This window comes from Phodopus roborovskii, unplaced genomic scaffold (assembly GCF_943737965.1).
Source record: "Phodopus roborovskii unplaced genomic scaffold, PHOROB, whole genome shotgun sequence".
Lineage (NCBI taxonomy): Eukaryota > Metazoa > Chordata > Mammalia > Rodentia > Cricetidae > Phodopus > Phodopus roborovskii.
Genome location: NW_026125327.1, coordinates 117,969 through 135,266, shown reverse-complemented (window position 1 = coordinate 135,266; position 17,298 = coordinate 117,969). Strand labels below are relative to the sequence as shown.

The following is a 17,298-nucleotide window of genomic DNA, read 5'->3' as shown; positions in this document are numbered from 1 at the left end:
CTCCACTTAGTAAGATTTTATTTTAAAACTGTCATATATGTATTTGAATATATATTATCAGTGACATCCAAGGCTCTCTTAATTTGGAAAGAGGAACCATAGGCCATTTCTTTCCATTCATTCCTCCTGATAGTTTCAGGATGAAATTTACTGAAATTCCCAACTTGTTAATTAAAAGATCAGTATTGAAAGAGTAGTAGTTGAATTTAAACTAAAAGTTCCCATTTTCAATACACTCTAGAGACACAGGAAAACATTAACCTCCCAGAACCCCTCAAAAGAGTTGAAAATACAGTCACATATAATTTTTTTTAAAAAAAGGGACCATACTTCACTATACCACTGTGCTAAATATTTAGCTATGATCAAGGTTTAAATCCATGGAGTATGGCTATGGTCCTAAAAACAAGACAACAAAAAAAAAAAAGAAGAAAATATTAGTATTAGTATTAATTCTTCACTTATACCACTCTAGTTTTCAATATTTACAACTATCTTCTAATACATAGGAAGTAATAAACAGAGACAAATGAACTGGTTTGATAAAAAATGGTTTTAGAAATGATTTCTGAGTGGCTATGGGGTAGCTCCAGTGAGTAAAATGCTTGCTAGGCATGGCTAAAAACTAAAACTTCAGTGGACAGAGGTCAGGACAGGCAGATCCTGGAGCTCTCACTGGCCAATCAACCTAAGTGAATGGCTAGCTCCAGGCTCAGTGACGAGGCACTGTCTCAAAAAGCAAAGTAGAAAGCAACTGAGAGAACCTGAGGTTTAACTCTGGCCCACAGGTTCATATTTAGCTTTCTGTAACCCATCCCCCAACACACACACACTGAGAAAGAGACCATGAAAGAGAAAGACTGAGGTCAGGTATACAATAGTCCCTTTGTTTTTCAGCAAGAAAAGCATCAGACACACCACCCAAAGGTACAGCTCTAATCTCTTCATTTCAGGTATCAATACTAGGCTGAAAATGAGAACTTGCTGTTTTCTGATAACCAAATGAATTAACCGTAGGTTGAAAAGGAATTTAAAATTCCCTGGAGAAACAGGGCCACGGAGAGAACTAGGATAAATTAATGTTCATTTTCTTGACTTGGGTAGTGACTACACTGCAAACTTCGGTTTATCTACTTTTCTTCAACAAAAAGTATTTTAGACAGGTGTGGTGGAGCATGCCTTTTTTCTCAGTACCTGGGAGGCAGAGACAAGTAAATCTCTGTGAGGTTAAGACTAGTCTAATTCTATAGGTGAGTTCTAATCCAGCCAGGGCTACACATGAGACCCTATTGAGTTTTCTTTTTCTTTCTTTCTTTTTTTTTTTTTTTTTATTTTCTTTATCCAAACAAGAATATGAAGTTTACAATACTTTTCCACATTGGTATATTATATCAATGGAGACATATAAAAAATGCACACACACACACACACACACACACACACACACACACACAAAAAACCTTAGGTCTAAAAAAATATAAAATTGAATTGGAAGCCAGGCACAGTGGCACATACTCTTAATTCAGCACTCTGGAGGAGGCAGAGATAGAAGGACTGTCACCAACTGAGGGTCAGCCTCATCTACAGAGTATATTCTAGGCCAACCAGGATTATTCCTTGAGACCATATCAAAATGTCAAAAGAAAAACAAAAGTTTAACTCTAAACTTAAGCACAAGAACACATACACACACACTCTTCTCTCTCTCTCTCTCTCTCTCTCTCTCCTTCCATCACTCCCTTCCTCCCTCCCCTTCTGTCTCTCTACCAACCTTTTTCCATATGCTCCAAATCGTAAGACTGAAAATGTTCTCTCAGTTCAGGGAAATTGGCTTATCTAGTCGTAGATCCTCCAATGCATTATCTGGATGTGATTCTATTACTGTCAAACAATCCCAAAAGATGCATTTAATTCTTTAATAATATACTACATTATAGGAACTTAAGACACATACACATTTTGTGTGACCAGTTGGTCGGAAATGGGGAGAGGGCAGGGAAATCCCTTATTTCTATAGCCCAGGTTAGCTTTGAACTCATGTCAATCCTCCTGTCCTCATCATCCTAGTTGTTGTTATTGTAGGCATGAGCCACCAACACCTGACGTATAAGAGTGTGTGTGTGTGTTTGTGTATGTGTGTGTGTGTGGAGAGAGAGAGAGAGAGAGAGAGAGAGAAAGACAGACAGACATAGTCTTACTTTAGCCTTGAGAGAGAGAGAGAGAGAGAGAGAGAGAGAGAGAGAGAGAGAGAGAGAGAGAGAGAGAGAGACAGACATAGTCTTACTTTAGCCTTGATTAGCCTGGAACTCATCATGTAAACCAGGCTGGTCTCAAAAATCCACAGAGAGATCTGCCTCCTAAGTGCTGGAATTAAAATGAATGCCCACCAAGGCTGGTTAGAAATCTATCATAGTTAGTTAGTTAGTTAAGTTAGTTAGTTTTTCAAGACAGGGTTTCTCTGTAGCTTTGGAACTAGCTCTGTGGACTAGGCTGGCCTTCAACTCACAGAGATCTGCCTGCCTCTACCTCCCTAATGCACCTGACAGAAATCTATAATCTTAATGGTCATAGTGCCTACTGCATTTTTTTCACTGTGTTACTGGAGTATGACTTATATATAGTAAATATGCAAAGTTTAAGTGAGTTATAAGGGTCTGGTTTTCTTTTAAGGCTATCCCAGCCTCACCTTGAACTCTATAATCTTCTTAGTACTAGGATTATAGGCATGTGTATTACTTCATCTGGCTGACTATAAGTTTTAATGAAAGCACAATTCCTTTAAAAACAGAATTTATTACTGTAACTGAGAAAGTTCCAGACTGACAAATGTATGCATAGGCAACTCCATCCTTCTCCATCATCTTCAACAGAAAGCATTACTACCTACATAGCCCTCTTCCCTAGAAGAGGGTATCCTGGATGTTTGCTTCTTTTACCTCAACATCAGTTATTCTCCACTTCCTGATCTGACTTTGGACACTGCCCTACACGTGAGAGAAACATGTTAAACAATGTGCAATTTCAGTGAGTGTTTGTAATGAGGTTATAATTTTGCCACTTGCTATGTCACTTCAGACAAGTAACAAATATCTTCCTATGCAGATATGGTAATATCAAGCATAATAAAGATTTTTTCTTAAAGAGTAAATGAAATCATTTACATAAAAGCAGACATACAGCTAACAATAAGACCTTCTAATTACCATGTTTCCTTTTACCCATTCCTAAAAACATCTTCCCTAAGCTAGAGGCTCTTGTCTTCTCTCCCTCCTTCTCCCTTCCTCACCCCTCCTCCCATCATACCACCAGAAATTTCACAGCCTTCAATCTTTGCTCCTTTAAGTTCTTCACTATCTACTTAACGTTAGGGTGATCTGTTTAAAGTAAAAAGTTTACTCTGTCACTTTCCCCACTTTTAACTTTTTGTTTTGTTTTTCAAGATACAGCCCAGCAAATATCATTTTTTTTTTTTTTTTTTTTTTTTTTTTTTTTGTTTTGTTTTGTTTTGTTTTGTTTCCAAGATAGGGTCTCTCTGTGTAGCCCCCATCTGTCCTGGAACTTGCTCCTGTAACCAGGCTGGCCTTGAACTAACAGAAATCTTCCTGCCTCTGCCTCCCCAGTGCTAGGATTAAAGGTGTGTGCCATCACAGCTCCCCCACCACACACACACACACACACACACACACACACACACTTTTAACTCTTAAATATCCCAACATCACTTGCTAAAAGATTATCCTACCTGGCCAAGTGACACTACTTCTTGTGATACTGTCATTGTTAATAGCTATTATTACTTAGAGTACTACAGGAAAATTTTATAAAATTCTAAGATTAAGATTCTAAAGGAAAAGCTGATATCAACCCTCGGCTGATGTAAGCCTGTCTATGAATGTCTCTGGTCTCATTTAACACTGTTTCTATAGGAATAGGAGTAAGGAAAAAGGCTTATCGTGTGTAATTGAACATGAAATGGGAAATCTAAGGCCAGTATGAGACTGGAACAAGACTGGTATGAAATGTTGGTATAATGCAGTGGTTCTCAACCTGTGCGTTATGACTCCTTTGGGGTTCAAATATCAGATATCCTGCATATCGGATAATTTACAACTCATAACAGTAGCAAAATTACAGTTATGAAGTACCAACAAAATAACTTTATGACTGGAGGTCACCACAACATGAAGAACTGTATTAAAGAGGTGGCAGCATTAGGAATGTTGAGAACCACTAGTGTACTGTCTGTATCAAAGTGACACGTGCACTCACTCTTGTGGTAGCCATAAATACACTACTTGAGTTAGGGAGAAAAAGAACCAGGCACTTACACAGTGGTCAAACCTCTTAACAAGATGAAGTTGTACATTACGTCTCTGATCTGCATCTATCTATAATGCTATGATATGTAAGGAAATAGCAGACAAAACCTATGGAATCAGTCTAGAGAGATGCCTCAGTGATTAAAAGCAGTGGCTGCTCTTCCAGAGGACCCCAGGTTCCATTTCTAGGACTAATGTAATGGCTCACAACCATCTGTAACTCTGGTTCTAGATGATATGAGGGCCTCTTCTGGACTCTGCAGGCACCAGGCATATACTTGGTATACAGCCATACATGCATGCAAGACATCCATACACATATAAGTAAATTAAAAAAAAAAAGACAAACTATTGAATCTGATTGTTTCTTTAAACCTGTAGCCAGAGATATACTGCTATAAATTTAGAGGCTCAAACAACCAATAGCAAGTCCCATATGCTTAACAATTTTACCTGGGTGTTCTTTTATAATAATCCTCATATAACCAACTAGTCCATATGTCCTACAGATCAAAAGAGAGGGATCTGGGAATTCCAGAGGACATCTGCTAAACGAAGTAATGTACTGTAAAGGAAGGCAAATAAGAACATAAGCAAGTGAATATATGCCAGACATGGAACTGTCTAACATAAATAAGCAAGAGTTTAATGGAAAGCAAGCAATTTCACTTGGCTGCAATCTCAAAAATGTTGAACAAGAAGGATGTAAGACCCTAATCTGTTTTATTAGGAAAAATGCTGGTAAAAACATTAAACCTTTTTGATTTGTTTTGTTTTGTTTGTTTGTATTTGGTTTTTGGTTTTTTGAGACAGGGTTTCTCTCATGTAACAGCCCTAAATGTCCTGAAATTCACTCTGTAGATCAGGCTGGCCTCGAACTCATAGAGATCTGCCTGCCTCAGTCTCCTGAGTGCTAGGATTAAAGGCATGCACCACCATGTATATATGTATACACCTACAAATCTTCCTGTAATTAATAACAATTTAACTAATTTGTATTTAATTTTCTAGGTTTTGGTATTTTTGGAAACTATGTAGTTCAAGCTAGCCTGAAACTTACTGTGTAGGCCAGGGACTGACCTCAAACACAAAAAATGAGTGTTGAGTTTACCGGCTTATAGCACCATAATTGACTTCTAATTAATATTTCATCATTTAGCAATATCTAATGTTCACTTAAAGCTCTAAATATACCCAAATATTTTACTTTTTCTTCCCTATGCTTTCAAAGCTAGAATACATACAAGAGCATCAAATTAAATACTTCTTTTAAGAATTTTAGACACCAGACAAAATATGTATACAGAAAAATGTACATAGGGAAAACTATGCAAATAAAGTAAGACTAAGAAAGATATTAACATCTAAAATTTACCTTTCAAGAAGCTGAGTTGTAACCACAACAGTAAACCTACAGAAAAATGAAGGATCATTGTCTAGAAGGTTTTCTGGACTCTAAATAAGACAAGGGGAGGAAAAATTCAACAATTTCACAAATTAAACATGGCAGGAGCAGTTAAGCTATATTAAAAAAAAATGAGCCGACAAATTAAATTCCAACTAAATGTAAGTAATACAATGACTCAAAATTTAAGTTCTGGGACTTTGAATTATTTTTAAAAATATACTGCATTATAGAAAAAACAATATATATGTATTATACCTCTTCCACAAAACTTCCAGAGACATCGCTATTTAGTTCTTGTAAGAATTCCATGGCAGCTTGAGCTCGGTTCTTTCAAAAACAAAGCATTTGACTTGAATTAGAAAGTACTTAACTACAATACAATCCCCAAAAGCTTACAGATCAAGAAAAACTGTGGAAATTTCCTAATTCCATGCATAGATGTGACAATTCTACTCCTCAGTATTTAACTGAGGTTCAAGCAGAATGTTACTCAGGGTTGAACCAGATTAGCACTACCAGAGTTCTTAAATGACCACATTATTTGCCCTCACTTTTGTGACAGGTAAATGACAAAAATAGGTGGCAGGCAGGGTTACACTGGATCAAGTTCAGACACACTCTCATAATCACCCATGTCTATAATCCCATCATTAAATAAGTGCAACTTTCATTCTGAATATGAACATGGATTTCTAAAGTTTTCACTTAAACTATAAAAATAAAGAATTTTCTGGCTAACTCCCACTTACTAATTTCTTAACCATAATACTCCATCCACTGAACATCAAAGTTATTAGGACTTAGTAAAGGACAGAGTAAAAACACAGGCAGTACTCTAAAATTCTTCAACTACCAAAAGAGATTTGCCAGATTAGAAAATGAACTATCCCTACTTTTACTCAGAGAATAAGATCTTTTAAAGTCAGAACTTTTCTAGCAGCCAAGATAAAGTGGATTATTAGATGTTCACATACAACCATACTTTGTAACAGTGATTGCTTACCTTGCCAATACTGCTTTTTTGAAGGAAAAACTAAAGGGGATTAAAAAAAAAATTCAAGATTTATATGGCTATAAAGCAAAAGTTGTTTACCATTTGTAATAATGTCTATCACATTCAAATATTAATCAATTGTATGTGTGTGTTTACTTTTCTTTACCACTGAGCTATATGCTCCCTAACCCACAAACACTATTTTCATAAAAGACTATAACAGTCTTTTTTGGAGGAAGAAAAGTGGACAGGTTAGTAAATCAGTGTTCCTCAAGACAAATTTCACAAGATGCTCTGAGAGTTCTAAGAATGAAAAAGAGAGGAAACACCATATGTTATACCACCTTCTTGGAAAGTCATAATGTACCTGATAATAAAGTTATATAGTAAAGAAATTATAACCTCCTTTGAACCATTCCCCAAACTCATTTGACCATGAAATCCACTGTCCCATTTAAGAGCTATTAACATTTCCTATAACCAACATTCTGCAGACACTTGGGAAATGCTGTAGTGAACTGTTTGCTTTGGCAAGAAATTACCAAAGATTCACTCAGGCTTCCTCCCACACATATGCCGGTCACATCCCATAGGCCTAAATTGAGGCTGCTGATGAGAATCTAGGCACAATTTTGTGGCAAGGACACATGGTTCCATAAAAAAAGAAACCTTGGGCTGGAGAGATGGTTCAGTGGATAAGAGCACTGACTGTTCTTCTGGAGGTTCTGAGTTCAATTCCCAGCAACCATATGGTGCCTCACAACCATCTCTAGTGGAATCTGGCATAAAGTCATACATGCAGATATAGTAATCATACATAAAATAAATCTTTAAAAATGGAAAAACAGAGAAACCTTATACTTAGCACATCCTACATAATCAGCCAGATAAGCTACAATAATACAACTTTTATTACTTTACAGATATCAATAAAAGAGTTGTGGATAGCAGAAACATACTATAATCCAAAGAAAAAGTATTAAAGTAATATGAACTAAATTCTGTTTTTCCTTGAATTAATGTTTACTTGCTATTTAGGGACAAATATAATGGGCTCTAAACCCTTGAGGAGAATAAACATGAAATCAAATTGGGAAAAGTTCTCAAACTCTAAATATGACTATCTCTATAGAACAAAACACAGATCACCTATAAAGAAGCATTTTTAAATAACATGGTACAATGAGAAATATACCAGACTACATTTAAAAGATAAAAATGAGAGGTACTGCTCTTATTCCTTTTTCTTTTTAAAGATAGTCTCACTGTTTAGCTCTGGCTGTCCTGGAACTCACTATGTATATCAGGTTGGTCTTGAACTCACAGAGATCCACTCTACCTCCTGAGCACTGGAATTAAACGCATGTGTCACATGTTCAGTTAACTGTTCTTGCTTATTGTATTTGATGTCCCAAACACAATTATTATACTGCACTAACATTAAGGATTTAGATAGGACTCAGAATTCACAGGTAAGAGAAAAATGACTACCACTTTGTACTAACAGCAGTGAAGACAGTGACAATGAGTTCTGTTTGTTTTTAGTTTACTTGCCAGACACTGTCCCAGCACTTCACCTTTATTCACTCACTTTTTCCCCATAACCTACACACACACACAGTCATGAGGTTCAATTAGCACTCAGGCTCATCCTGAGCGCACTACCTTCTAACAGGTTCATATGGTAAAAGAACAAGACATACTTGTTTCCAGCATCTTCTCCGCTGACCTGCTTTCCATCAATAATTGTAAATGATCCAATACCTGAGGAGACAAAAGACAAGTCAAAAACATGTTTTGGTTTGGTGTTTTGTTTTGCACTTATTGATTTGAATGTCAGGGTACTTGGCTACTGCACACATGTGGAGGCCAAAGGTCCAACCCATGGGAGTTGGTTCTCTCCTTCCAGGGGTCAAACTCAAATTGGCAAGTGAGTACCCACTGAGCCATCCTGACAGCCCAAGAATAAGTACTTTTTATGAGAACCTTAAGTTACTTAGAAAACAATCACCAATGTTATATTACCTGGTAATACCAAGTTTTTAAGAATTTCAGTTCCTGTAGCAGTTGCATTTATTAGGCAAACATGTGCAGATTCTAAAGCTTCTTGCCCATGATCACCCCACAACCTACAAAACAAAACACAAATTGAACATTAAAAAAGTTCTCAAAAATAATGACTTTCTTATTTGAATGATGATATTTTAAAGTATTCTTCTATAAAATAACATATAACATACCATAGCAAACATGTGAGATACTGAACTGATATAATTGTGAGGGTTATCTGACAATGTAATTGAAAACTTCGATCAATCATCCTTTGTATGATATAATCAGTACTATTAAGCTGTCTTTCTAGTCTTTGTTTTATTCCTTTGAAGCCAGGTAATTTATAGAACAGAAAGCCTAGGGAATATACTTATTAACATTAAAGAAAGGTGCTAACACCTTTGTCTCAGCACTTATTGTCTCAGCTTTTCAGAAAGCTGAAGCAGAAAATTATATAATGTTAATTGAAATATAAACAAATAAAATCTATAAAAATACAATAGCCAATGAACATTCTAGAATGATTAAAAAGGTGCATACATTAACAAACATGAAGGTATAATAAGAATCAGAAATACAAGTTATAACCTGATTGATACTGGCATATCATTAACAAGTTCATAATCACACACATACCATGGTTTTGGGGCCAATCTGGTCACCTTGACTCCCTGACTCCTTCACGTAAAACACATACCCAAAACAAACCCCAACCAAAAAAAAAAAATCTACTATTTTTTCTTCAGAACAGAAAACATGGGGAAGCTCAAAAGTACTATTAAATGCCCACAGGACGAAGAAAAGACTCTGACATTCTTTTCCTGCCACCATAATAAAGCCACCTCAACAAATTGCACCATTTGAGTTTTCATTTACTGAGCATCTATCTCTTCACTTTAAAGGGTCCCAGACCACACTGCTGACACAGGGCTTTTGCCTAGAAGAGCTGATCACTGAATGCCTGTCAGTTGGAGGAACAGCCTGGGAAATGGGACACTTGCTGGCCCGAGAGCCAGGCCTTGATCACTGGCTGCTACCTGCCCATCCAACTTCATTTCTGTTTCCTTCTGACCCTAAAGCCATAAGCAGTTCTCATTATACTGGATAAAATTTTGTACTTTAAGGAATGGACTTAATAAAAATCCTCTTCTGGTACCTAGTAACCTTAAATATCTTCTCAGTTTTGTTGTCTATGGTTTTATGTACACCCAAAACACAAGAACTACAAGAGTATAAAAGAATTCATAGTAGTTACAGTTCTGTTGACTTCTCTCTCTCTCTCTCTAGAAGCTTGGGAAAAAGGATGGTTATGAAAAAGCTAAATGGACCCAAGTTGAAAACCTAACTTTTTTACAAGTCTTAGTTGCCGGTATCAAAGACCTTCTGCCTTCAAGGACAGGCTCAGAACTAAGTGTCTAAATCCCTGGTGCAGTACTAATTAGGCTGTCAGTACAAAGGGAAATTCCCATCTTTAGGGACACAGTGTATCATGGGAGCTCCCGAGAGGAGAGGTGGTGGCAAGCACTTTTATAACTTCCATTGACTCAACATACAGAAGATAATAAGTAAGAAAAGGAGAGGGAAAAGAGCAAGGATGGGGAAGTAGTTGAGGGATCCACCTGATGGTTTAAATATGCCCTGTCTGTTAAGATTATTTACAAATGGCTACTGAATCCTAGAAATGCAGCTAGCATGAATTAAGACATTCTTTATGTGTGAAATACTTGATTTATAAGACAGTGTTAACAACAACAACAACAAAAAAAAAAAGCCGAGTAACTTTTTTCACAATAATTCCATGTTGAAATGGTAATACTCTGGACATACTACGTTAAATAAACATTATTTTAAAATGATTCTGGTGATGGGGTATGTAAGTTTGGCACCATGCATGATGCCCAGAGTTCCACCCTCGGCACCTAGAAAAATGGATGTGGTTCTCTCCACACGGGTAATCTCAGCTGTTGGGACAGAGGCAGGAGGATTGCTGCAAGTTTGAGCCCAGCCAGGTGTACATGGCAAGTTCCAGGACACTCAGGGTGAAAGGATGAGAGGAGAAAGGACAAAAACTTGTATTTGAGCCTGGCCTGGCAGAGAACATCTGCAATCTCAGCACCTGGGAGATAGATGCTTAAGTTCAAGGCCAGTCTGGACTGCGTAAGGCCGTTTCTCAAAATAAAGAAGGGTAGGAGGCAGCAGTAGCAAAAATTACTTCCCCGGCATTTTACTCTCCCCATCCCCAGGTCCCTCCTTTGTAGCCCAGGCTGGCTCGCAATTTTCGATCCACCTGCCTCTGCCTCTCAAGTCCTGGGATTACCAACGAGAGTCCACCACCACGTCCGGCTTCTTTTAACTTATTTCAAAGATGCCTACTGTAAAAATTATAATTGCGGACACAGATTGCTCACATGGAACTATCATTATGCATTTCTATTGACAGCGCTGGCGTGGAACAGTATCAGCCACTCGGTGCAGCACACTCGGTGCAGCACACTGCGGTAGGGATGGGATACTCCCGATCCTCTTGTTCAGTGAACGCAGGGGGCCGGCCACGACGGTGCAGACCAGGTTCGAGGAGACACCGTGCACCCTCCAACCGCACACAGCCTGGCGCGGCCCTGCAGGAAGGGGCGTCCCGGCCTTCGCCCAGCACTGTGGCCGGTGACCAGAGCCTAGAGCGCCGGCTCCCCACGCCCCGCACCGCCCGCGCGCCGCGCCGCGCCGCGCCAGGCCCGAGGGAGGCCCCGCCCAAGCCGCCGAGGCACTTAGGCCCCACAGGCCTCCGGAGAGCCCGCAAACCCGCCGGCTCGCTCACTGGGAAACCCTGGCTCACCTCAGCTGCCGGTCGTACTTCTGCTCCTTGAGTAGTTTCCCCTGTTGCGCCATTGCCGCGCCGGCCCAGCGTACAGCAAAGCCGAGGTAGTAGGTCCCCACCCACTCACTTGTGCGCAGGCGCACTTAGGAGCCTTTGGTGACCACCGCCTGCAGTGCGCCGCCAGTAGGAGGCGACGCAGCCGCACTGCGCACGCGTCACGGGGAAGTCAGGCAAACTAGAGGCTGGGTCCAGAGTAGTTTCCCTGTACCTGCAGTAACTGTGGAGAACTCTGTTTTTAAAATCAAGCCGACTTGGATTTTAATCAAGCTTACTAATTGTGAAAAATGGCTCTTTCCCGTTCCAACCTTCAGTTTGTTCACCTGTGAAATGGTCCCTTTTTTAAAATGAGATTTTGTAGCTGGGCGGTGGTGATGCATGCCTTTAATCCCAGCACTTGGGAGGTAGAGGCAGGTGGATCTCTGTGAGTTCAAGGCCAGCCTGGTCTACAGAACGAGTTCCAGGACAGCCAACGCTGTTACACGGAGAAATCCTGTGGGGGGGATGGGGGGGGTTGATGAGATTTTGTTTGTTCTCACTATGTAGCCCTGATTGGCCTGGACTCACTATGTAAACATACTGGCCTCAAACTCACATAGAAGACCTGCATCCTGAGTGTTGAGATTAAATACATGTGCCACCATGTGGGTCTTGAACTGAGATTTTAAATACAGAGAGCGTCAGACTCACACAAAGGTCTTGTATGGACAACTTTCATTATGATTCCTCTGATTCACCCATTTCTTCCCTCCTCTCACTAGGGCAAGCCCACACCTTGACCTGTTTCAAACGACAAAGCTAGCGGCTTCTATCAGTGAGGCAAACACTGATAAACCTCAGTTCTCTTCTGAGTGAATTAACAGCTCCTGAGGGCCTCCCGAGGGGGACAGTACACCAGCATAGTACCAAGGTGGCTCTCTTACCCTAGTGGGTAGATATAGGAGCCCCACCCCACTACTTCCCTCCAAGAATGTTTCCTGTGGTGGAGGGATGGAATGATGTTTTGAACAGGAAGGAGCAGTATCATCTCTTAAGAGTTCCCTCATAGCCAGGTGGTGGTGGCACATGCCTTTAATTCCAGCACTCTGGGAGGCAGAGGCAGAGGCAAGTGCTTCCCTAATAAATAAATCATTATCTTGGGTTGGTGGACTCATTTAAACCCCTCTTTGAGTTCGACGCCAGCCTGTTCTACAAAGAATCCCAGGACAGCCAGAGCTATACACAGAGAAACCCAGTCTTGGAAGAGAGAGAGAGAGAGAGAGAGAGAGAGAGAGAGAGAGAGAGAGAGAGGATGATGAAGGAGAAGAAGAACAAGAACAACAAGAAGAAACAAAGGGGGAAGAGTCCCTCGGGTAACAAATGAGAAGAGAATTGGGAAGTTTAAGAGGCAGCTGGGGCTGGCCATGAAGGTCATAAACAAGGAGAAATTTAAAACTGCAATTGCCATGTGGCACAGGATGACTGTCCTGTGGTGGCCAATGCTAAGGAAGGAGTTTATGAGCAAGTTGAAGACCAGAGGAAGCAAGAGGCTTGATGACAAGTAGAAAAGGAAATAAGAATTCCCTTCCTCTGTATCCCAATCTCTACAGGGGTCTCCAGATTAATGATTGCTAGATCCCTCCCCTCACATCCTGAGATTATTATCTCGGCCCATAATGAGACTATATCTTCACACACATGGTCTCTCCAGTCGCAAGGGGTTGCAGGGACACAAGAGGTGGCTCAGTTTGACAGTAATGTTGCAGTGCTGATAAATCCACTTCCCCTGGGCACAGTGTCAGGACTGAGTTAAGAGCACACCCTGCCATGACTTCCCTCCCAGCCCCTATGGAACCCAACTGATGGGAGAGAAGGGCATGAGGGCTTTCCCAGCTCATGACGTGCATCTGTTGTCACATTTCCTTGTCCAGTTAAACAGGTGAAACATGAGAGATAATAAAATACACTCAGGGAATGCGAGAAGGTCAAAAGAGACAGGTGAAAGTTCACTCCATAGCCTCTCATTCACAATGGCACCAGGAAAGGAAAAATCAACAAATGTGATTGAAAATGAACTGGGGGCAGGGATGAAGGGTTGTACTTTGAGAAGGATTGAGTTGTTGAAAAGATACCTCAGAGCATGCATTTCTTACAATTTTTCATATTTACTTATTTATGGGGGTGTGTGCAAGAATGTCATGATGCACCTGTGGAAGACCGAAGACAACTTGCAGAGGTCACTTCTCTTCTTCCATGCAGGTTCCAGGAAAACCCAAGTCCTCCAGTTTGATGGGAACCTTTTCCTCCTGAGCCATCTTTCTGCCTCTTTCCTTTAAGAAAAAAATATTTCTAAATGTGCATATGTGTGTGTGTATTCACATTGTAAGTGCATGCGTTACAGGTGGTTGTGAGCCATCCAGTGTGGGTGCTGGAAACTGAACTTGGGTCCTCTGCAGAGCAACATGTGCTCCTAGCTGCTGGGCCTTCTCTCCAGCCCTTGAGATTTGCTAACCTAAAAAAAAAATGGTGCAAAGGAAAAGAAAGAACTCAGAAAGTAGTCTGTCACTTTAGTCACTGAAATTAAAAGATTGAAGCAGGGCCTTTCCAGAAGCAAGCTGTACCCTGTAGGCCACAAGAAGGAGTTAAAATATTTGCATGGAAAAAAAACAAAAAACAAAGGAAGAAAGAAAGAAAGAAAGAAAGAAAGAAAGAAAGAAAGAAAGAAAGAGAAAGGAAGGAAGGAAGGGAGAAAGAGTGAAGGCCAGGCGTTGGTGGCACACGCCTTTAATCCCAGTACTCAGGAGGCAGAGACAGGCAGATCTCTATGAGTTCGAGGCCAGCCTGGTCCACAGAGCAAGTTCCAGGACAGGCTCCAAAGCGATACAGAGAAACCCTGTCTTGAAGAACAAAACAAACAAAAAGAATTAGAAACAAATACTATGACATTTCTAGCCTTACCAATTCAAGTCTGTTATTTCACCCATCCTTGTTGATCTCTACCCTGATGGTCTAGAGATTTAGGAGAAATTGATGGTCTAGAGATTTAGGAGAAATTGAAGACAGTCTATGATCTGTGAGAGACCAGCCAAGTATGAAAACAGTAACATCTCTTGTGGTGCTTGACCACTAGACCTCTCGTCTGATCTTCTCCAACAGATGCTCATTGTCTGATTATTGCCTCTCTCCCTAACCTTATAAGCAGCCTGAAGCAACTGTGGGTCTATAATGTTCACAGTCATATCCCTCATAACTGACCCCCCACTTAACATTTGCAAAGTGTCTGATAAATGCTTCCTGAATGATGGGATAAAGAAAAATACATACATACATACATACATACATACATACATACATACATACATGCTTTTATTTATGTGTCTGAACCTGAGTTTATCTGTAACACATGAGTGCAGAAACTGCTGGAAGCCAACTTCAGTTACAGAAGCTTATGAGCCCTTGTGTGGGTGCTAGAAATGGAACCTGGATCCTCTGGAAGAGCAGCCAATGCTCTTAACCACTTAGCCATCTTCCCAGATCCCACTGTATTTATTCTGTATTTTATATTATTTGGGAGCTGGATGTGATATTGCATGCCTTTAATGCAAGCACTTGGGAGGCAGGGGTAAGCAGAACTTTGTGAGTTCAAGGCTAGTCTGACCTATATAGAAAGTGCCAGGCCAGCCAGGGCTACACAGTGAGACTGTGTCATTACAAATCAGATGATTTGCAAGATGACTTAGCAAGTAAGGACACTTAATGCTGAACTTGACAGCTTAAATTTGATAACCAGAATCCACATGGTGGAAAAAAAGAACTGAGTCCATAAAGCTGTCTTCTGACTTACACACACATCTGGAAACATGTGCACGCACGCGCACGCATGCATACACACACACACACACACACACACAGAGAGAGAGAGAGAGAGAGAGAGAGAGAGAGAGAGAGAGAGAGAGAACCAAAAAAATAAACATAAAATATTTGCTTTGGTTAGCAGGATGGTTCAGCAGATACAAGTGCTCTTCAAGCCTTGTAGACTGAGCTGGATCCCCAGAACCAACAGTAGAAGGAGAAAACTGACTCCCAAAAGTTGTCCTCTGACCTCCACATACATGCCATGGCACCTACCAAAAAGCACACACAAAACAACAAATCATTAAAATGACACTTGGCAATGTGTCTATCATTTACTCTGTTAATTTCATTTCTGGACATTTATCCTAAGGAAACTCAACACACACAAGCACACACACACACACACACACACACACACACAAAGTTGGATGAATAAGGATGTTCAGTGCAATGTTATTTACAGTATTGAAAACTGGAAGGTCTACCAGAGCAATGTATGAAGAGTCAGTGTGAACTTCTTCAAGGCTAATCAAGCAGGGATGGATGTGCTTACCTAGGGCAGTAAATGAAAAGGCTGGTGACAAGGCTATATACATAATCTTGATTGCTTATGCATAGTAGAAAAGTCTGGCATGAGAGTCACTAAAATATTAGCAGTGGTGATGCTTGGGGAGTGATAGCACAGTAATTTAAATTTTCTTATTTTCTTACATGTATTTTCCTGATTCTAACAAAGTTTCTGAAGTAGAAATGTGTCTTTATAATTTTAAAAGAAACATTTGGGGTTTTAAATTCTCCAATGCACTACGCAAAAGGGGGAAAGGGTATAAATCCCAGGAACAGAGAATTGCATCTGGGGTGCCAGTAGTCACAGTTACTATCTCCTCTGACCATCTTGTGGTCTACTAGGCTCTCTATTCCAACCTTATAGATTAATTGATAAGTAAAATGTAAATTCAGACTCAAAAAGGTTAAGCTATCTTAAAGATGGTGATCCTGGGAGCATGAACAGCATTTTTGTGATCTACCTGTATCTACATTCCAAGGACCCATTACTTTACACCATATGTATATATGTATATATGTATGCACACACACACACACACACACACACACACACACACACACTTGAAGTGGGACCATATGTGGTGTGTGTGTGTGTGTGTGTGTGTGTGTGTGTGTGTGTGTGTATGTGTGTGTGTTGCTATGGACCAATGGACCAAAGAAATTCTTTTTAGTACTAAAAATAAAGACTCAAGCCTGGCCCACAAGCCCTAAGTATATAGGAAGGAGTGAAATGGAGACATTATTCTGTCTCTTGGTGTAGCATTGGGTGTCTGTTGTTTCAGTGTATATCCACAGAGAACCCTATAATATGGACAAGGCCAGGGCAATCCTGTCACTCTCTTCTAGAGCACAAACACTGTACTTTGGAGAAGGGAAGTGAGAACTGGCCAAGATTGTGTTAGGCATGGCTTTGTAAGATTCCCACACTCTCTTAATTCAGCCTTTTCTCATATTCCCACATCCTTTATCCCCCTGCACCATAAATAGTGAAAACCAGAAGCTACTGATGTCTCTGAGACCAAAGAGTAAACTGTCAAACAGATAAATTAATGTGGCCTTAAAGAGAGCATAATACTGAAACTGGAGGTGTCTGAATGGGAACACAGTGTCCCCCAAGTTGACCTGAGTAGGCTTCTAGGGCCACTATGCCTTCACTTGAAAGGACAGATGTCATTGAATTTTTCTTACTTGTCTAAATTCACAGAACTAGGGGGAAATTACTGAAAACGATGATATGCAGGAGGGACAGAAT

General features: G+C 40.1%; 1 protein-coding gene and 1 long non-coding RNA gene across 2 annotated transcripts; both read right to left on the bottom strand.

The window, feature by feature from the left end:
• Positions 1 to 5,675: 5,675 nt before the first annotated feature.
• LOC127213957 (uncharacterized) lies at positions 5,676 to 6,770 on the bottom strand. The gene is made up of 3 exons (XR_007833688.1): positions 6,731 to 6,770; positions 5,983 to 6,054; positions 5,676 to 5,774 (listed from the first exon to the last, which is right to left on the bottom strand). It is a non-coding gene; the product is annotated as an uncharacterized LOC127213957 (long non-coding RNA).
• A 1,573-nt stretch (positions 6,771 to 8,343) lies between these two features.
• Positions 8,344 to 11,726, bottom strand: LOC127213943 (NEDD8-activating enzyme E1 regulatory subunit-like). The gene is made up of 3 exons (XM_051174422.1): positions 11,607 to 11,726; positions 8,747 to 8,850; positions 8,344 to 8,485 (listed from the first exon to the last, which is right to left on the bottom strand). Exons 1-3 carry the CDS (start codon positions 11,657 to 11,659, stop codon positions 8,352 to 8,354), a joined length of 291 nt encoding a protein of 96 aa, XP_051030379.1. The 5' UTR covers positions 11,660 to 11,726; the 3' UTR covers positions 8,344 to 8,351.
• Positions 11,727 to 17,298: the final 5,572 nt, after the last annotated feature.